The 22,186-nt window shown below is 37.9% G+C and overlaps 1 protein-coding gene across 4 annotated transcripts in view; it reads right to left on the bottom strand.

The window, feature by feature from the left end:
• Nucleotides 1–5,182: 5,182 nt before the first annotated feature.
• DBX2 (developing brain homeobox 2) overlaps nt 5,183–22,186 on the bottom strand; it is a 37,478-nt gene continuing 20,474 nt past the window's right edge. For 2 of the 4 annotated variants that reach the window (XM_002752350.5, XM_035255756.3), the window contains 2 exons: nt 14,857–15,044; nt 5,183–7,500 (listed from right to left, as the gene is read on the bottom strand). In XM_002752350.5, coding sequence (XP_002752396.1) covers nt 7,168–7,500; nt 14,857–15,044 — 521 coding nt within the window. In that variant the 3' untranslated portion in view covers nt 5,183–7,167. The remainder of the gene's footprint in view (nt 7,501–14,856; nt 15,045–22,186) is intronic. The other 2 variants (XM_035255755.3, XM_078338863.1) reach the window with 1 other exon arrangement.

The following is a 22,186-nucleotide window of genomic DNA, read 5'->3' as shown; positions in this document are numbered from 1 at the left end:
AGGGGAGAAAGAAAGCAAAACACACTGCCATGTGTGTACCTATGCAACTGTCTTGCATGTTCTGCACATGTACCCCCAAACCTAAAATGCAATAAAAAAAAAAAAATAATAATAATAATAATAAAAGAGTACACATGAGTTGATTTTTGATTCCTGACTTAACACAGACTATTATTGCATTTCACCCTATACTTGCATTTACGCCATCCTCAAAATGTAAACATTATTGGATGCTTCTGTCAACAACATCCCATTTTCTTAATCACAATATAGTACCAAATTCATCCTGTCTTTTGATTACCAGCTAGTTGCATCTCTGAGAAAAATCTATGCCATGCTAATTCGTCTTTATTTAAAATTTCAAAGAAATTCTCACATGGATCCCAGATGTTGACCACTTAATGCAAGAAAGTGTTTCCTTATTATACAAATATGGTATGTGTCCAAAATATTGGCATTATTTAATGAATCACTTAAAATAACTACATTACAAAAAAACAATGGTTCATGTGTGAGTCATAATTTAAACAATGCCAATTTTTTGATGTGCACCACATTTGTATAATAGGGAAACACCTTCCTGGATTAAATGGTCAACATCTGGAATCCACGTGAGGGCTTTAAAAAATTAGCATTATATTTTCTTAAATTTTCCCAGTGTAGAAAGAAATCCAAACTGGAGGAAATTTTTACAAAAATTTATGTATCCCAAAGATTCATGCAAGTAGTGCATTGCGTGGTTGGTACAAAAGCTGAAGTCAAAGCAATATTAGTCAAATTCCATGACAAGGGCTTCCAGGGAAGTCTAAGTCCTTGCTTTTTCTCATTTTAAGCCTTTTCTTCTGATATTGTAGAACATGATTGTAGGAGGTTGAATAGTGTCCCCCCACCAAAAAAATATGTCATGTCCTGAGCCCTGGAAGATAGGAATTGGAGCTTATTTGAGAAAAAGGTCTTTGCAGGTGCTATTAAGTAAGGAATCTTCTTTTTGTTGTTTGTTTGTTTTTGAGACAGAGTTTCACTCTTGTTGCCCAGGCTGGAATGCAATGGAGCAATCTCAGCTCACCACAACCTCTGCCTCCCAGGTTCAAGTGAATCTCCTGCCTCGGCCTACTGAGTACCTGGGGTTACAGGTATGTGCCACCACACCCAGCTAATTTTGTATTTTTAGTAGAGACAGGGTTTCTCCATGTTGGTCAGTCTGATCTCGAACTCCTGACCTCAGGTGATCTGCCCGCCTTGGCTTCTCAAAGTGCTGGGATTACAGGCGTAAGCCACTGCACCCAACCTAAGATATCTTGAGATATGATCATCTGGATTTAGGGTTGGCTCTAAAACCAACGCCAGGTGTTCTTTTAAGAGAAAGGCATAGGGACATTTGGGACATAGACACATAGGGAGAACACATAGGAGAGAAAACCATATGGAGACAGAGGTCAACAATGCAGTCGTGCAACCTCAAGCCAAAGAATGCCTGTACCTGGAGCTGGAGCTACCAAGCGCTGGAAAAAGCAGGCTTCTGGATGCATCAGAGGGAGCACGGCCCTACTGACACCTTGATTTTAGGTGTCTTTACCATTGTGGGAGAATAAATTACTGTTGTTTGTGGTAATTGTTGCAACAGACCTAGGAAACTACAATGGCTATTCAGTATTTGATTGACATGGCATTCACAATGAAAGAACTAGATATACATTATGAATTAATTATGTCAATGTATTTTATTCAAATTTGGTATGCGTAGTTTTTGTCTTTTGACTAACAACAAGGACTTGATGTTTCTGCTTTAGGTGTAAATAACATTAAAAGTTTCCCAGCTCCCTTTTAACCTTGGAATGTTAAGACTTTCTCCTGTTCTTTAAGCAACTTGGAGAGAAAATCCATAAATATGTAACAACTGGGAGATTCCAGACAAAATAGGCAAACCAGACTTATCACCTCAGGCTTTGGAGTGGTGACAGATGCCAGATCCCCATTAGTTTGCTTGACTCCTCCCCACTTTGTAGACAATAATACATACTCAAAAAGCTGGATAATCTATCAATTTGACTACAAAGCACAATAACACAGAGGAATATTATCCCACATTATTATGTTTGCTGGGCTATGGACTCAAATCCAACTGTGTACACTCTTGAATTTTGAATCGATGGGATATGTTTTGATAAGTTTTATGGTGGCTTTTTGGAAGAGGCTCTCCTTTTGGTGTGTTTGATACTATATTTACACCATTAAAAGTATAATCCCAAATTTCTTCATTTTTCATTCTAAGTCTTATGTTTGCTGAGGCTCATTTAGCTCAAAGAAATGATAAACATCAGATTACTTTTGAAGTGTATTCTATGGTGCAAAAGCCCATGATCATTCTTTCTGTGCCCCGTCATCTCCTAGCCCTACGCCCTGGTCAACCTCAAGAAGTGAAGGAGCAACAAGGTGATATTACACAGCTCTCATAAAAGTTCAAGTAATTTTTAATGACATGGGAAAATGTTCTGTGTACAAAATTGAGTAAAAAATAGTAGGATAAACTGAATATACACTATGGTCCAAATTTGTTTAGACACACACACACACACACATATATATATACACACACACACACACACACACACACATTAAAAAAGTGACTGAAAATGTTTCACAAAAGAGCTAAGTTGGCTGTCTCCAGATGGTGGCACAACATATAAACATGACTTTGTTAGCTGTATTTTCAAATGTGTTTCTTTATAACCAGAAATAGTAATGTAATAGAACCCAAGTAGTAGCTGGAAGCTAAGGGCCATCTTTGTTAGACAAGTGCTATGTCTTTAGGGTAGCTGCTTATTTCAGAAATGGTTTGTAAAGGATATAAATTAACTCTGCAAAATGTTCCATATGTATTCAGGAACATTCATCCTGACTTCCTCCACTTGAGTTACTTGTTTTTTCTTCTCTCTTCCCACTTACTATAGGTATAGGCTGATCTGAGACTTGGAAGGTAAAAAGGAAAATAGAAATAGGGTACACCTTGAACAAAAGGAAGCTACTGAATTCTTCCCTGGACTCTTTCTGGCTACTCTTGGGTCCACTGTGGTCTGAATGGAAGAGGGACAGTACAGCAGTGTCGAGCAGCTTGCATTTTTCTGCATAGTGGATCATGGAGGAACCTTGCATTGCAAATGGAAATGAGGTTTTGGGGGATGTCAGAAGCTTATTTTTTGCCCCCAATTCACTGGATCCTGTCACCAGCAGCATGAAAAATGTCACAGAATTTCTTCTTGGCAAGAAGACTAGATTATAAGCTCCTTGAGGTCAAGAACCATGCTCTTCATCATCTTCTTGACATAGAGATAGGACAAGGCTTCACACATAGTACCCAGTAGGTACTGAATTTTAGAAAGAAAAAATATTTTGGGGGAATTTCAGATAGCCAAAATGCAGTGTCTAACAAGCTTATGAACGCAGTGGAATTGGCTTCATGGACCATTAGTCATCAAGGGAGAGTTCATGAAGCACACTGGGGAGTATGCAGTTTTTAAAGAAATGCATGAGAAAGAGAAGTGAAGTGGGACAGAAAGAGCACCTGTGGCCTGGACAAGCATATTTAATTGTGACTTATATTTGAAAAGTTAACAAAAGTATATATTAATGATTCTTGAGTGGTGGCATAGGTGGCATGGATTTTGAAGCAGTATGTATGAAGTGTATGTCCAAATCTGAGCACATATCCAAAACTGGTTGGAAGGTATGGCGTGTTCATGAGTATTCACTTTTAAAGTTTGAGAACCACTGGACAAAATAATTGGGTTCCCCATTCAAACCACCATATTACTAAGAAAATAGAACTGCCCTTTAAAAATTAATGATCATTAATGGTCTTCATGGTTTCCAGAGCCAGTGATCATCCCTAACCTGTTTATATATTTCCAACACTAAGTATTTATCTTTTTTTTTTTTTAGACGGAGTTTCACTCTTGTTACCCAGGCTGGAGTGAAGTGGCACAATCTCGGCTCACCGCAACATCTGCCTCCTGGGTTCAAGCAATTCTCCTGCCTCAGCCTCCCGAGTAGCTGAAACTACAGGCGTGCACCACCATGCCCAGCTAATTTTTGTATTTTTAGTAGAGACGGGGTTTTACCATGTTAACCAGGATGGTCTCGATCTCTTGACCTTGTGATCCACCTGCCTCAGCCTCCCAAAGTGCTGGAATTATAGGTGTGAGCCACCGTGCCCGTCCAAGTATTTATCTTTCTGAAAGCTTAGGGGATAATGCTCACCAATTTTTTCTCATCTGCTTAAGATCCATTTGACATTTTTTTAAAAATTAAAATGTTTCAGCCTCCAAGCTTCTATGGCCCTGGTTCTTACTAGAGCAGTATTTGTATGGAAAGCAGGCAATAAATATACTAATATGTGATCAAGTGAAGAAAAGAAGTCTGCATCTAGATAGCAGAGAAAAATGCATAGGTATATGAGGAGGAGGAAGGATAGTTAGCAGAACACAAGAGAGAAGGGAGACCCTTCAACGGGATAGGGGGCTCAGCCATTCTCTCCAGCTATTCAGGAAAGTGAAAGCAAAGTGAAAGCACAACGGGAGTACATATGCGTACCATGTGTGTATATCATTGCATGTGTTTCCTAAGTACCAGTAATATATCCGTCTAAAGCATACTCTTCCTAAGTGTTAACATATTCCAAAGTGGAAAACAATTAAAAGCTTGATTTGTCACTTTGAATATCAAGCTAATCTTATAGTGAGATGCCTTTGCTGGGTCTCAGATGCCTCTGCCAGGTTGGGCCCTGAGGGAAGATCATTTAAGAACCAATTAGCCTAACCTGTGTTATCAGATGGCCATGAAAGAGGTTTCTCTTACTTGATTTTCAAGTTATTCTCAAGATCACAGATAAGCATTTTAGGATTATAGTACTGAGTGATTTTATATATATATAATATATATATATATAATGTAATATATATATGTATTATTATATTAATAATATATTAATATATAATAATATATATGTAATTATATATATATATATTACATGATAAAAGTGATCATGCTTAAAAACTCCTATGGGACTATTTTCTATAGAGGCTTCATAGTTGAAGGATTTTGCAATTTCTTAATTTCCTTAAAGTTCAAAATCTAATAGAAGAGAGAATACCAAAGATAAATTCATTCCCCAAGTAAGACAGTAGAGTCTCTGAATGTTTTTAATAAATCTCACTGCAATCCCCAACATGTATCTCTTACAATGCATCCCATAGCTGCATGAATACATCACACTGGTATGCAATCCCCAGATGGTTGGTAAGATTCCAAGATTCAAAACTTGAATGACAGGGTTCAAATCCCATTTATTAACCTAGTGGCCTTGGATAATTACTTCAACCACACTCTGCCTTGGTTTCCTTGTCTGGGTAACAGGAATCCTGATAGTAATTTCTGTCTACATCATAGGGTTCTTGTCATGAGGATTAGATGAGCTAATCCACCCTAAATGTTTAGCACAGTCTCTAGCACATAGGAATTACCATATAAATGTAAATGAAGTTAACATTATAAGAATAGAAACCATTCTTTAAATCATTTTAAGACAGGTTTTAAATTTTACATTTTTTTCAGCAGATCCCTGCTTCCATTCCCCACAATGAGGCACTGAGACAAACTTCTAAAATGACTTTTAAGTAAAAAATCATGTGGTAAAGGCACAGGTTGACATACCAAGTCCAGTTCTACTCATAGAAAATAATTTCCTGCTGTTGATTAAAACTGTTATCTTCTGAAATATTTTTTCTAAACACTAAACCCTCAAAAGGCGTTAACTTCGCAGACTCTAGCAGAGTTCAGCAAATTAGAAGACAGCACCGTTATGCAGCTTACTCTCTCACAAAATGCCACTTGATGAACTTCTCATAGTGTTTCTTGTCCACAGATTGATAAGGGTTTAATGCAATACCACATCATTTCCTATTTTTGTTTCATTTCCTTCAAAGTGAAACATAATTTCTTCTTGGTCCTGTAGTAAAAACTTCTGGATTAACTAAGTAAATCATTACCAGAAAAGCAATTTTAGAAAGCTACTATTTCAGGGTAGTCAAAAAACATAAAACATTGGTGTGGTGTTTGTTAATACATAAAAATAACCTAATGTATGAAGTGTATGCCACCTAAGTGTAAAACTGAGTCTCTAACTGGAAATGCCAACAGAAATCATCACTGATTCTGTCAATATTGTGGTTTTAAGTCCAGTTAGAAAAATTCTAAGAACTGTGACACCACAGCTTTCTTAGTTTTGACCAGAGGTCACAAAGTGTTTGGCCAATACAGTATTTGAAAAATTACTTAACTCAAATTATCTTTAGGTGCCCAATGCCTTCTATTTACCTGACGGGCTCTTAAAGTCATTTTATTTTGAAAACCCTGGTCTAGGCCCATCATTACAGAGAAGAGATAAAAAAATAATTAATAGTTAAATGAGTATCTCCCTCACAATGGCCTGAAGTCCAGAGACTTGGAGATTAAGGATACTAATAGTTATATATAGAAATTCTTCTAATTTGCTTGTTGGGTTCATTTTAAGTATATATTTTCAGTGTATGTATCTACCAGTGGTTCATTTGATGAGAACTGCTGAGCTAAGGTGTTAAAATTCACTTACAGCTGGATACCAAAAGAAGCCACAAAATAGAGAATTTTTAAAAACATGTTTTGGGGGTATGAAAGTTTGCACTGAAGTCCAAATTTTACATTATCTTCAAAAAATTAATAACATTCTGTCAATGGTATTTTTATTCACATAAAAGGAAATGAATTTGGTCAATGCAATAGTTAAAGAGAAACTAGTTTCTACTAATGCAATTTCATGGAAATTTATGTATATACACACCCATAGAGACACACACACATATACACATACTCAGAGCAGGGACTGAGCCAGCTGTTGGTCTCATTCTTTTCAGTTCCATCATTCTTCCTGGGAGATTCTATTCCATTTACAAATTAAGCCTGAGTCTAGGGCCAAACAAGAGAACACTGTAGTGAGTTTTCTAAAGCATTAGTTCACATATCGCTCCAAACTCATTAGGCTCTAAGCACTGATGAGGTACAAGCTAGCTGGCATTAGAGTCCAAATGTTACTAGTAAATGTTCTTTTAAATTAACATGAAGGAATGCTCCCATTCAGATGGCCCCAGTAAGTACACCCTTGCTTCCAGCTTCTTCTTCAGAACATAAATACAAGCCACCTTGCAGTGAATTTGCTTCTGGGGGTGGTGCCCCTGAACTCTCCTGGATTAGTCTTTCTGACGGTTCTGGAGAATTCTCCCTCCATCTTGGACTTGCGTGCTGTTGCGGGACGTCCCATATTGAAGGACATGGAGAAGGGAAACCCAGAGCAGACCGTGAGAGGGGATCCTCTTGAAGACCTACTTCTTGGATACACCTGTTGGAAAGCACTTCCTTTTCTTTGGAATTCCGCCATTTCATCCTTCTGTTCTGAAACCAAATTTTCACCTATTAACAAAATAATTGCACAAAATGATCACTTATTCCAAGTCATTTCACTTCAGTATTTTAAACTGTAATTGCTTCTACTTTCTCTTACAGAATACCTAATAATGAGAGCCAGCCTCACAATGTCCTTGTGGCTTTTCATATGGGCTCCTTCAAAAATATCCTTTTTTTTTTTTTTTTTTTTTTGAGGTGGGGTCTCTCTCTATCACCCAGGCTGAATGAAGTACAGTGGCACCATCTCAGACCACTGCAACCTCCGCCTCCCAGGCTCAAGCAATCCTCCCACCTCAGCTTTCCAAATAGCTAGGATAACAGGCATGCACCACCACAACTGGCTAATTTTTGTATTTTTTTTGTAGAGATGATGTTTCATCATGTTGCCCAGGATGGTCTTGAACTCTTGAGCTAAAGTAATCCTTGGCCTCCCAAAGTGCTGGGTTTACAGGTGTGAGCCACCAAGCCCTGCCCAAAATATCTTAATCTAATATCCCCATACACACATTTGAAACAAAACAACTGTGATAAATTGGTTACACCCTATAAGTGTGATAGCTTTCAAAATTCATTTAACTCTTAGATATTTTAAAACATCCTCTAGTCTGTACTGAATTATTTACTCAAAGGAAATGTATGGGCTGGTAATAGCATCTGAGTTTATTTTGTGCCAGGCATCAGGCTATGCACTCTAGGTGGACTTTATAATTTGATCCTCACGGTGGCTGTAAGAAGTCCTCATTTTACATGTTTAAGAAAACCTGAAGTTTGGAGAGATTAACCAACTCAAGGTCACACAGCTAGTAAAATGGAAGCACTGAGACTAGAATCCACCACTATCTGACTCCAGGGCCCAGGCTCTTATAAATATTGAGACCTCATCAGAAGCTTTCTGAGACTAAATTAAGATTCCATTTTGTAACGCTTTGATAAATTGCAGGCTCTATGAAGTTTCCAAGTCTTGATTACTCCCAGGATTTATCAAACTCCAAGAATTAGGCTTAATAAATAAAAACTAATTGTAATTAAGCCAAAAGTGCTTATGATGGTGGTTCCTAATTTGAACCAGAACTTCCCCCAACCCATGCCACTGAGTCTTTATTACTCACCTCCCTCTTTATATACTGTGTAGTCAACTGTGCCTGAGCTGAAAACTTCATAACTGGTTTTCTGGAATCTTAAAAGCCAATCACATTCTTTCCTGTGTATTGCATCACATCCTTACACTAACAATCTAGTTGATTTCTATTTTTAAAACAAAAACTAGAAAATTTTTAGCCAAATAAATAATTATTACACTATATCAACCAAGTATTTCTGTCAGTGAGGAAACAAATTCTAGCTTAGGCTGTCTTTCCAGATTGGCAAAACAATTTCTTCATTCTTTCAATTTGATTGGCAATATTCAAAATGGCAACAAAAGAAATCCACCGGAGGCAATTCAGTGAGAAAGACTGTCATCTCAGTTACAACTCCATGATTAAGGTTCTTCATATAAAAAGAGAACTAATGTGTACATACCAGAGCATTTGGTTCTATTTGTGAACTCATTTATTATTTGCAGTGGACGTTTTCTCCTAGAAAGCATGCCAAGTATTTCTAATGGGTTTTCACTGAAACAGTTTTTTGTTCTCATTAGTGATTCTTGCCCTTGTAATCACATTTGTTATCTTCCTCTTCTCTTAGATTTTCTGCATATCTATAAATATTTGTTAAGTGATATCACAAAGAAAAAGAAATATAAAAGGAGATTCCTCCCAATCAATGGTGTTGAGACAGATGCATGTATTTAGGGAGAAACATAAAAGTTCTACCTCTCAAAAAATGCAAAATCAAATTCCAGATAGATTAAATAGCTGAATATAAAAACAAAACTGCAAAAGTTTTCAAAGAAAATAGAGACTATCATAATAGTCTTGGGGAGACTAATGTTTTTGAAAGCATGACATAAAACAGAGGATACATGGAAAAGATAAAGAAGAGCTGAATACATAAAAATGAGAAATTTATATACAAACATGGAAAAGTCAGAAACTACCGAAAAAAACTAAAAGCAAGAAATATAAATGATGTTTGTACACCCATGTTCACAGCAGCATTATTCACAACAGCCAAAAATGGAAAGCAACCAAGCACCTAGGAACAGATAAACGGATAAATAAAATGTGGTGTATACATACAAAGGAATATTATTTAGCCTTGAAAAAGAGTTAAATTCTGGCACATGCTACAACATAAATGAACCTTGAAGATATTATGCTAAGTAAAATAAGCCAGGCATAAAAATACAAATGCCATATTACTTCACTCATATGAGAGCCTTAGAATAGTCATTAACAGAAACAGTAAATGAATAGTGGGTGCCAGGAGGTGCGGGAGGGGGAAACGATGAGTTATTGTTTCATGGATATAGAGTTTAAGTTTTGTTTGTTTGTTTGTTTGTTTGTTTGTTTGTTTGTTTGTTTGAGATGGAGCCTCACTCTGTCGCCCAGGCGGGAGTGCAGTGGTGTGATCTTGGCTCACTGCAACCTCTGCCTCCCAGATTCAAGCAGTTCTCCTGCCTCAGCCTCCTGAGTAGCTGGGACTACAGGTGCCCGCCACCACATCTGGCAAATTTTTTTGTATTTTTAGTAGAGATGCGGTTTCACTATATTGGCCAGGCTGGTCTCGAACTCCTGACATTGTGATCTGCTCACCTCAGCCTCCCAAAGTGCTGAGATTATAGGTATGAGCCACCACACCCAGCCAGAGTTTCAGTTTTACAGGACGAAAAAAGTTCTGGAAATAAATGGTGGTGATGGTTTCACAACAGTGTCCACGTACTTAACGTCACTGAACTAAACACTTAAAAAGGGTTAAAATGAGGCCAGGGTGGCTCACACCTGTAATCCCAATACTGTGGGAGCCCAAGGCCAGTGAATCACCTGCGGTAAAGAGTTAGAGACCAGCCTGACCAACATGGAGAAACCCATCTCTACTAAAAATACAAAAGAAAAAAAAAAGTAGCTAGGCATGGTGGTGCAATCCCAGCTACTCAGGAGGCTGAGGCAGGAGAATCGCTTCAACCCGGGAGGCGGACGTTGTGGTGAGCTGAGACTGAGCCATTGCACTCCAGCCTGGGCAACGAGAGTGAAACTCTATCTCAAAACAACAAAAAAAAAAAGGTAAAAATGTTAAATTTTCTATAATATTTTACCACAATTAAAAAGAAAGCCACAAACTTAGAAAGGGCTTTTGCAACATCTGAAACAGGAAAATTTTACTAAGTGTAATATTCCAAAACTCTTAACAGCCAAAGTATTGCTATACATCAATAAAAAGACAATACAATAGAAAAAAAAAGATGCAGCCATTAAAAAGCCAATTCACAAACTATAGATGGCCAGTAAAACATTTAAAAGCCCCTCATATTCTGGTAGTTAGGAAAACTCAAATTGAAAAATAACAAATAGCATTGCCCATGAGAGTGGCGACATTTTTAAAATCATAAATGTTGGAGGTTTTGCCTAAAGGGACTGTTTGTTAGTAAGAGTGAAATTTTCATGTGTCAGTATCTAATATGATAGAATATTGTATTTGGAAAGGAATTTTTAATCTCCTACATTTTAAATGTACATAAGCTTTAACACATAAATCCCACTTATACCTTCCTCTTACAAAATATTTTTAAAATGCATAAAAATTTGTGATAGTGAAAATTGGAAGTAACTTAAAATTGAGAATGGGAAATGATGGTCTGTTATGAAACACACAAAAAAAGAATGAAGTAGATCTGTATGTACTGACATGGAAGGAAGCAAATCATAACATTTGAAAAGGGGAAAAAAACACCAAGCAATACACATTATCAGTAGCATTATGCATAATAGCCCAAAACTGGGAACAATGGCCACCATCAGCAAATGGATGAACTGTGGTATACTACATAATAGTAATACTACACAGCAATGAATACACATGAGCTTTTACTACACACAACATGAAGAGTCTCACAAACATAACGTTAAGTAAAAGAAGCATGCTATGATTCTACTTATATAAATCCTGAATGATACTATTTTTTTAATTTGTTAATAGCTTCACTGAGCCTATAATTCACATACCATACAATTCACACATTTAAAATGTACAATTCAATGGTTTTCATATATTCTCAGGTAATGCAACCATCACCAATTTTAGAACATTTTCATCACCTCAAAAGAAATCCCAGGCCCTTTAGCTATCTCTGTTCTATTCCCTATTTTTTCCAGCCCTACACAGATTCATCTACTTTCTGTCTGTATAGATTTCCCCATTCTGGACTTTCAAATTAATGGAATCATATAATATGTGGTCCTTGCAACCGAGTTTATTTCTCTCAGTATAATATTTTCAAGGTTCATCCATATTGTAGCATTATCAGCAAGTACTTCATTCTTTTTTAATAAGATTCCACTGGATGGATATACAACATTTTGTCTACGCACTGAATAATACTACTTATATAAAAGTATACAAAGAGGCAAAATTAAGGAGTTAGAAGTTAGGATAGAGGATACCCTTGGAAGGAGCAGGTAGTGAGTGGGAGGGGATACTTGGAGGAGCTTCTGGCTTTTACTGCTAGATCTGTGTGCTGGATATACAGGTAATGTGTACTGTTCTTCAGAAAATGTCAAAATACCTGCACAATAAATTTTTTTGTAGGTAGGTATATGTATATATGTGTGTGTACATGTGTGTATATATATACATATATATACTATTTTTTAAATTTGTTAATAGCTTTTTAAATTTGTAATATATATACTATTTTTTTAATTTGTTAATAGCTTTTTTTAATTCTTAATATATATATATACACACACACACGCACACACACTTCTCAGCTTCTTTGTAAAATAGAGCTAATAAAAGTAGCTATTCCATAGGATTTTTGTAAGGATTAATTGACATCAAATGTTAAGGCACATGGTAAGCATCCAAGTGTTTGTGTTATTATATGTTTGTGTATATACAACACACATATGAATTTATTTTTAAAATAATACACAATGTATCAACAAAGTCAAACAAGTGCCATTTGTAAATGACAGAAGTAACCAAGGAATTGAATTCGAGGAGAGTAAGATGAGTTTTCACTTTTATCTTTATAGGTTTCCTTTTTAATTGAATTTACCATAATAAATACCATGCAATTGATATACTGTAATTTATATGTTTACAAATAAGAAAATGTTAAATTACTTCTGAGGTGCTGTAATTGATATATTGATATATTAAAAGTCAACCAGAGGCTCCCCAAGCTCCCAAACCTACCTGTTTTCTCCCCTCTGACTACAGGAGATTCTTTTATCAGTGAGATGCAGGCCAGGCCTACTGAGCCCCCTGATGTCCTCTCTCAGGCCCAACAGGTCCTCTAAGATCAGAGAGTTCCATCACTAGACCTCCCTGGAGTATATGGACCAATCACATAGCTGTCCTTTGCAGAGATGGGGATCAACATAAGGCTCCAGAGAAATAAGTAACTTTGAGAACTACTGATCCTTTTATTGGGCGGTATATCTAACCTACCATGTGATGGTGTTTATATTATTATATAGTCTTGTCAAACTTTTACAAGCTTCCATGGGGTGTGGAAACTTTTGGCATACACAGACTGTGTTGTATTCAGTATTTATCAATATTCCCTGTTATAGCCTACCTAGCACAGTGTCTTGAACACAACAGATCATCAAGATCTAGCTGCTGATTTATCTGTTATAGATGCAAAACTGCTTTGTGACATAGACAGAATTCTTATATTTGTTTCTGTTTTTTTTTTTTTTTTTCTTTCTTTGCTCTTGTTGCCCAGGCTGGAGCATGATCTCTGCTCACTGCAACCTCTGCCTCCTAGATTCAAGCGATTCTCCTGCCTCAGCCTCCAGAATAGCTGGGATTACAGACATGCACCACCACACCCAGCTAATTTTTTGTATTTTTAGTAGAGACGGGGTTTCTCCATGTTGGTCAGGCTGGTCTCAAACTCCTGAGCTCAGATGATCCGCTTGCCTCTGCCTCACAAAGTGCTGGGATTACAGGCATGAGCCACTGCACCCGGCCAGTGTTTGTTTGGGTGTTTTTGGTGAAAAACTGAGGCACAGAACAATCAGTTAAGGTTATGGACTCAATACCACACAGCAAGGAGAGTATGGACTGACTAATATAGGCCAATTACCCTCTATCACACCTTGTACTGCTTCCTACTATTTGTAAATTTGGGGCAAGCAGCTTGTGAAGACAGATCACTTCCCTAGGATCAAGGAGAGTTTAGATCAATAATAACTGGTTTTAATAAGGTCCAATATAAAAAAAATAGGTCATCTGAGGAAGTGAGAAAGAACAGCAGAATATGGTGGTTAGGATAGAGCCTCTTCTAACCCTTTAGTCACTTAATGTTAATTTTTAAAATCCAGGCAGATGTGGGCCCGCACCAGGAAACTCCACCTGGCAAACAGAGTGCATGCTGCATTTCAGCTGCCACCATCCCTTTTGGCCAGATGCCTTTGTACAGTGAACTGTATGCACAATTGCAGATGGTATTTTTAGGTTGTCTAAGGTGGGAGCCTACCTCTGAAACCTCTTTACTTCATGATACAACACCTATGTTCAGTTTCTCCTTTTTTCATTTAGAAACTGGGGATTATTATAGTGTGCATTTCACACGACAATTAAAGGAAAGTTAAATAGGAAACTTCTAGTGCTGTATGATATTATCTGTAATAAATAGGCCAAACTTTAAATGGAGTATTATGCAACTGCAAAAGCCAGAAAGTCCCATTCACAATTATATGAAACATCAATGTACAAGGAAGGTATGTAAGTGTTGCAAATGTTGTTTAACTATTTGACATAAACCCAAAGAGCAAAATCATCATGAAACCCATTAAGAAGTATTCATGAGTCACTCATTCATGCTTTGATTTTGGACTGGAAATGAAGAGAAAGGCAAAGTGGTTCCTGCTTTTTGAAGAATTATTTAACCTGCTTCTCTGAATACAGAGCAAATGATTTATAATATAATTATCAGCTCCTTAGCATTTCTCTTCATTTGGGAAGAATTAAACAGCCCTATGGCAAAAAACCTAGACCTCTCAGCAAATGGACCTATTTCCAAATAGAAAATGGTACATATATCTCCACCCACTAAAAAATTATGAAAAGCATTTCAAGAACACCTCAGGCTGTAGCACCATGCCTGGTATATGAAATACTTCCCAAATAAATGGATTTCATTGTGTTCCTTAAGAAATCAGAAGCAGTTGCCTATGGCCTGAAAATGACTGATTTCATCTGATCTCAGAAGAAATCAGAAGCAGTAGACATCTTCCTGCTCATTAGTACCTGTGATTCCTTTAGTCCCAAGTTGATGGCAAGTTTCTTTCGGTCTGTTTTGCTGATATATTTCTGTTTCTGAAACATTTTCTCCAGAGCCTTTCTCTGGTCCTCAGAAAAGACAGCTCTTCTTAAAATGCCCCTCCTAGCTTTGGAATTAGAGTCCTGTGCCAGGAGAGGCAGCACACTCTCTTGTCCTAAAGGTGAGAGAAAAACATACAAAAGCCCGGTTAGCTTTAGAAAGAAGTTCGTCTTGCCTTGGACAATATGGAATCCTCCTACCCTACCCTATGGTCAAATTACCTCATTTCAACTCTGCTCACTTAAAGCAGTACTTCTTAACCTCTTTTTGGCTATGGACTCTGATATGGTCTGGCTCTGTGTCCCCATCCAAATCTCATCTTGAGTTGTAATACCCACATGCTGGGGGAGGGACCTTGTGGGAGGTAACTGAATCATGGGGGTGGTTCCCCCATGCTGTTCTCATGAATGAGTGAGGTCTCTTGAGATCTAATGTTTTCACCCATTTCGCTCTGCACTTTCTCATTCTTCTCCTTCCTGCTGTCAAGTGAAGAAGGACGTGCTTGCATCCCCTTCTACCATGATTATGTTTCCCAAGGCCTCCCCAGCCATACTGAAATGTGAGTCAATTATACCTCTCTCTTTTGTAAATTACCCAGTCACGGGTATGTCTTTATTAGCAGAACAAGAACAGACTAATACAGACTCCTTTGAGAATCTGATAAATGCTCTTTGCTCTCCACTGCAGGGGAAACATACATTTGCTTGCCCTCCCAATTTTGCATGCCACATCTGAAAGCCCAAGTTCCCAGGTTACAAAGCCCCAATGCAGATTAAGTAGTACATGGTTTAAACACTTCATCTTTCTCTAATTTTTCATTTGTTTATTTATTCATTTTTTAATTCAAATTTTGAACACTTACATATGCCAGACACTCTGCTCAATATTACACATTGAGAAATAAGATAGATATGTTTAATTGCCCTTATTGCCTGCAAAATCTGGTGGAAGGGCATTTATTGAACTAGCATTGAAAATGTGATGTATTCCTAAGCAGGGAGCTTTGGGAACACAAAACAAGGGTTCTGATATAAACCTGGGATGTCAGGAAAATCTTGCAAGAGTCAGAGATGTTCAATCTGAGAAGAGAAGAGAGAACGGAAGGACTCTCAGTTACTCCCCTGCAATTCCATTGATTATCAACTTCTTGAGGTCAGAGACATCTACTACTCTTTCTCCTTTTTGTGGCTAGCACAATACTGGTCTTCATGCTCTGAGAGTTTACAGGCTTTCATGGTTCATTCCCTCATTCTGCTTCCAGGTGTGACAGGCAGAGTAATGGCTCTCAGCGATGTTCATGTCCTAATTCCCAGAACCTGTGAATATGTTATGTTACATGGCAAGGGAAATTAAAGTTGCAAATAGATTTAAGTTGCTAATCAACCGGCCTTGAGATGAAGAATGTATTTTGTATTATCCAGGTGGGCCCAATGTAATCATAATATTTCCTATAACTAGAAGAGGGAAGCAAATTAGGAGGTCAGAGTCAGAGAGATATTTCAAGATGCTACATTCTTACTGTGAGGTTGGAAGAAGGGGCCAGAAGCTAAGGAATGCAGGCAGCTTCAAGAAGCTGGAAAAGACAAGGAAACAGATTCTCTCCAGAGCCTACACAAGCAACACAACCCTGCTTGATTTTAGCCCTTTGAAACCCATTTCAGTAACTATAAAGTCTGTTACTTTAAGACACTCAGTTCATGGTAATTTGTTACAGCAGCAACAAGAAACCAGTACACTGGGTATCAGGCTCATTGAGCTAATTGCTGGAAACCAGACAAAGAGCACATGATCCCTGCCCTAAAGGAGCTCATCGTATTATAGGAGGGGGGAACCCATGAACTCTGTAACACAGCACCAGGAAAGCAGGCTTATGCTTATAGCTACTATGCATTCTGGTGATTAAGAATTATTTACTAAAAACACAAGTAAGTGAATGTCTCAACTACAAGAATAGAAAGACCTGTAAAGTGCACTGGCATCACAGAGGAGGAAACTGAGTTCAGAGAAAATAGTGAGGTTGAGTCAAGTCTAAAAGAACAATACCGTTTAAGAGAGAAAGAACCAAAGTCAATTCAAATAGTTACTAGTATGTCTGAAAGCACAAGGAATAAAGTCTATCCAAGCAAAAGTAAGCAGTCCTTGAGGCTGGGGAAAGGCATGAAGCAGCGGCTGCAAGAGGGCAACCATATCCAGCCTGCAAATGGGCTTTTTTTGACTTGGCATGTTGGTTACGAATTCTGATTTAGTTGTCCACATTTAATAAGTGGGAAGTTTCATATGAAGTCCAGATTTCTGACACCTCTTCAAAGGTAACCACACAGAGCTCAGAGTGAGTAGCAGGTGCCTCTTTTTTAGATGGAGTATGTGGCCCAAGTTTGCCACAGCCTTGCTTAGCTTGCTTTTTACCTGCCAGGCCATTAAAACATTTGGACCTCTGAAGTGGAATGGAGTCAGATAACAGAGAACTGCAAGGGTTCGGGTAGGTAATAAAGATCAATAGAAGATGTTAATGCAGGGTGGGACATAATAATAAACATACACTGAACACTTACTCTGCACTGATAATGCTTACTTTGTGTTAAACCACTGGCATGCATTATTTCATTTAATTCTCACATTGAATCTATGTCATGAATGCTACTATTATTCTCTCCATTTTACAGAAATAAAATGAAACTTAGGAAGGTTAAGTAACTTTGTTCAAGGTCACACAGCTAGGGTTTAAAATCCAGGAGACAGATACTGCAACAAATGTACTAATCCTACACAATACTGACATGATCTGATTTGTATTTTAGAAAGAAAATGACAACAAATCTTGTCAATTCGGCCTCTACAATGTGATAGCTTCCTTTCCTATTTGTCTAAAAGATCTCCTGGCTAAGTCCTGGGTTACATCTTATTATTACTCATCCTCACTCTGCCAAATGAACCACTAACCTCTCCCTCTTTCCTTCCAGCTCTGTAACTCTGTATCTCCTTTGAATTGCCATAACTCTGAGATGTCATCAAGCCCAGTTCTCTATAAAGGTCTACTTTCATTGATACCCTTCCATTCACCTCCACATAGGATATTGGTTATTTCCCCTTTTACGTCACTAATTCTTTTTGCCTGTCTTATGCCAAAATCATATCTTAAAGTCAGATTTGACAACTAGGTTCCCTATTCTTTTTTTTTTTTTAATTTTTTTTCTTTGAGACAGAGTTTCACTCTTGTGGCCCAGGTTGGAGTGCAATAATGTTATCTCAGCTCACCACAACCTCTGCCTCCCAGATTCAAGCAATTCTCCTGCCTCAACGTCCCGAGTATCTGGGATTACAGGCATGTGCCACCACACCTGGCTAGCTTTGTATTTTCAGTACAGACAGGGTTTCTCCATGTTGGTCAGGCTGGTCTCGAACTCCCCACCTCAGGTGATTGGCCCGTCTTGGGCTCCCAAAGTTCTGGGATTACAGGAGTAAGCCATTGCACCCAGCCAATTCACTGGTCAGAGATTTAAGCAGTTTTATGAAATATTGGTCAATAATAAAAATATTTTGAAGATTTCAAAATGTACATCTTTTTATAAGTACCTCTTCTCTGAACATTCCTTGGTTTGGATCTCAGCCCTTACATGCATGACTTAAAGCAAGTTATTCAGTATCTTCCAGCTGATCTTATAAGGCTGCTTCCAAGATTCAATAAAATAAGATAACAAAATTGCAGTGCTTAGTCCACATTAAGGATCCCACAAATCTACCTCACTTCCCATTGTTGAATTTTATTTGATCCTTACAAGAATCATATGCCACAGATGCCCCTCGCTATAGGTGAAGACATGTTCAGAGCAGTTGAGGTCCGAGGACACAGAGCAAAGCTGGCTGGCACCAAGATCTTCTGAACTCTAATTAGTGGCTCTTTCCTCTGCATTCTGGCATTCTTAATTTGTAAATGTATCCAATATATAATTATCACAGCAATAAGTATTAAAAATTAGGAGAAAAAACAAAATATCGACAGGTAAAGAAACGCATATGTAAATTATCCACTTGGTAAAATTGTAATGAACCATTAAAGAGGAGGACTATGAAGATTAGGCAGCAGCAAAGAAAGCACTTATACTATGATTTTTAAAGTATGATATATATATATGTATATATATATATATAAGATATATTTAACATTAACAACGAAGCAAAAATGCAGAAAAAAATGAAAAGACAAAAATACACACAAAATTGTGTTACTGTATTGTAGAATTCTGGACATATAATTCATCTTCACTGTCCATGTTTTAAGTTTGGTTTTATTTTCTAATGAAAACAGGCAAGCATTGTAGCAACCTTTTCGGGAATAACCTGTCAGAGTTACTGAATTGTTGTTGAGTGATCAAAGATGAATCCAATCCATCCTTAAGGTGTTCACTGCTGAAAAAGAAAAATTCAAGAAGAATACAGAGAGCCACAATACAGTGAGATGAGACTACAGCACAGAAGGCATTAGTGCAACAGATAAGAAGCCGCTGAGTTAGAACGGTCAAGAAAGTAGGTCCTAAAAGAGAGCATCACCTAGAACAGCAACTCCTCTTCCTGGCAATCAAGGGAAAGGCAGCTAGAGGGATTACCATTTGCAGAGGCATGAAGCCAAGTGAAGACAAGTGTGAAACACGGCAGATCTATGAATCTCACAAAACCTAGTATTTCTGGATTGCAGGGTATGACTGGAAAGAACCCAGGAGAAAAGCTGGAAAGACAAATTAGGGTCAAGGGTCCCTGAAACAAGTTTAGGTTATAACTTGTCAAGGGAAGCCTTTCAAGAAGGACATAACCAACCTAGCATTTTAGAAAGGCAAATGTCTTCTGAGTTAATAAAACCTTTTACATCTATATATAGAGTCTAAAATGAATTTATGGTAATAGAAAAAATATGTACCCTTATTTTTTTCTAAGTAGAATTTTTATAAGTAAGACTCAAGATTCTATTCATTTTGGCCCTTCTTCACCAAGATCTACATGTTAAAATAAAATAGTGGGGAAATAAAATTCATTTAAATGCCCCTAAAACCCATAGATTTTCCAAATAAGGTTTTTTAAGTAAAGAAAAAGAAGATTCCCATCAAGAAAGCTACAAATAAATTATTCTCACCATTGTGGCATACATCTGGGGCATTGTGAACCCAAACTAGCCCTCCATCTTGAAAGGTGAGACCTAGAGTGGTTGTAAGAGTCAAAGGGTTAACTCTGAAGTCTGGTCCTCAAGTTTCAGTGCCCTATAGCCAACAAGATTCAACCAATAGACACCCAATATAATAAACAAGAATTCAACCAATAGCAAAAAAATACACCAAAAATAAAGAATGTTATATTATTCCCTTCTTTACTAGTTGCCTGGTTTCTCTTAGCACTGGTCTCAATACCAGTACCAAAAGCAAATCAAGCTTGCTTTCATAAAGTGATGTACCTCGGGTTCCTACAAGAAGTACATGACAATGCTGCTATTACTAAACCACCACTGATGCTCATTCCCATGGCTCACCCAAGAGTCTTTTGTGAGCAATCTGGATCTAACCACAAACCATATTGATGAAACCATACCATTTTCATTATCTTCTAAACATACAAATAAGCACCTAAATTTTATGTCTGCAAAATACACATCCAAATATTCATAAATTTATGACAAAGGTTTGACTTATATGGAAACTTCCAGGTAAACAAAAATAAACAAATAATATAAAAATAAACAGATATGGAGAAAAAGGCATGTAGCAAAAATGAGGCTTTAAAAGCTGGAGCCACCGTTCAAGGTGCTACAGATTCTATTAATTTGGGGATATTATTATTATTATGCAGCTCTCACATATATTTGGGTTTACATGTGCTGACATATGTGCCAACTACATGCATTATGTCATGCAATCTTTATAACAATCCCTGGAAGAAGAAATTACCAATGCCCCCATTTTTTACATGAAAAACTAGGCTCTAGAAAGTTAAGTTGGGCAATTAAGGTCACACATCAAAGCGGAGGGAGGTAAATCAATGCCTTTTTCAAATTACATCAAAGATTATCAAAGGTATAAGTGGGCAGGGAAAGAAGTGGGAAAGTGGGAAGAGTCACATTAAAATAGCAGAATGACCCAGAATAGGCCGGGAGCGGTGGCTCACACCTGTAATCCCAGCACTTTGGGAGGCCGAGGTGGGCAGATCGCCTGTGGTCATGAGTTCGAGAGCAGCCTGGCCAACATGGTGAAACCCCATCTCTACTAAAATTACAAAAATTAGCCAGGCACGGTGGTGTGTGCCTGTAATTCCAGCTACTCAGGAGGCTGAGGCAAGGAGAATTGCTTCGATCTGGGAGGCAGAGGTTGTAGTAAGCCAAGATCATGCCACTGCACTGCAGGCTGAGTGACAGAGCGAGACTCTATCTCAAAAAAAAAAAAAAAAAAAAAGATGACCTGTGATAGAAAACTTTCAAAGGCATGATTCCCTGGATCCTGAGATGCTCCCTAATCACCAACTTTCCCAGAAGCCCTGTGTGAAGAGCACTACAAATGGAGGTATGCTGTGAGTGCATGCTATTGTTAAGGAGGAGAGGTGGGGGGAGACAGAAAAACACAGCATTGGACAATCTAGTGGTCATCACTGCCTCTCCCTATTGCCTCAACTTCTGGAAAACATGACTTAACTCTGAAGTCAGGTAATGGTGTTTGTAGCAGCCAGCAAGCACTACTAAACAAACAAGGACCTTATCCAGTCCCTTCCTAGACACCAGACCGAGAACAAATAGCTGCAGTTCTGGCCTATCTACTACTGCAATTCAAAAGCATCTTGTGCTGTGAACAGCTTGTCAGCAATATGTGTGATGTTTAGACTAACCAAGAACTCATGTGAATCTCTGGATCACTGATCCCATTTGGGGACACTTCCTTGTCCCATATCCTTTCACCTATTTATGAAGGCTTCTGGAACATACATGTCCAGTGCCGCTCTTTGCCCACCATAGCTTCCAGCATCTGCCATGGCACCAGCCTTCTCTTTGTTTTCTGTTCTGTTCCAGCCTTTGCTCTCAATCAGGGCTACCCTGAGGTAGGCCATGGAGTGCTATATAAAGGGCACTTCTAACAAATCATGCTGTTTAAGGTTTGCTTTCTAAGTTTACAGTTTTCCATATAAAAAACTAATTCATAACCCAGCATGCCCCTGGCTTTGTAAGGAAAATGACAGCATAAGTCTATGAAGCACCACTGAATCTAGACCTCTCAAGGCTTTTAGTAA

The sequence above is a fragment of the Callithrix jacchus genome, chromosome 9 (genome assembly GCF_049354715.1).
Source record: "Callithrix jacchus isolate 240 chromosome 9, calJac240_pri, whole genome shotgun sequence".
Lineage (NCBI taxonomy): Eukaryota > Metazoa > Chordata > Mammalia > Primates > Cebidae > Callithrix > Callithrix jacchus.
The sequence above is the reverse complement of the archived record's forward strand: the minus strand, read 5'-3'. Positions and strand labels throughout refer to the sequence as shown.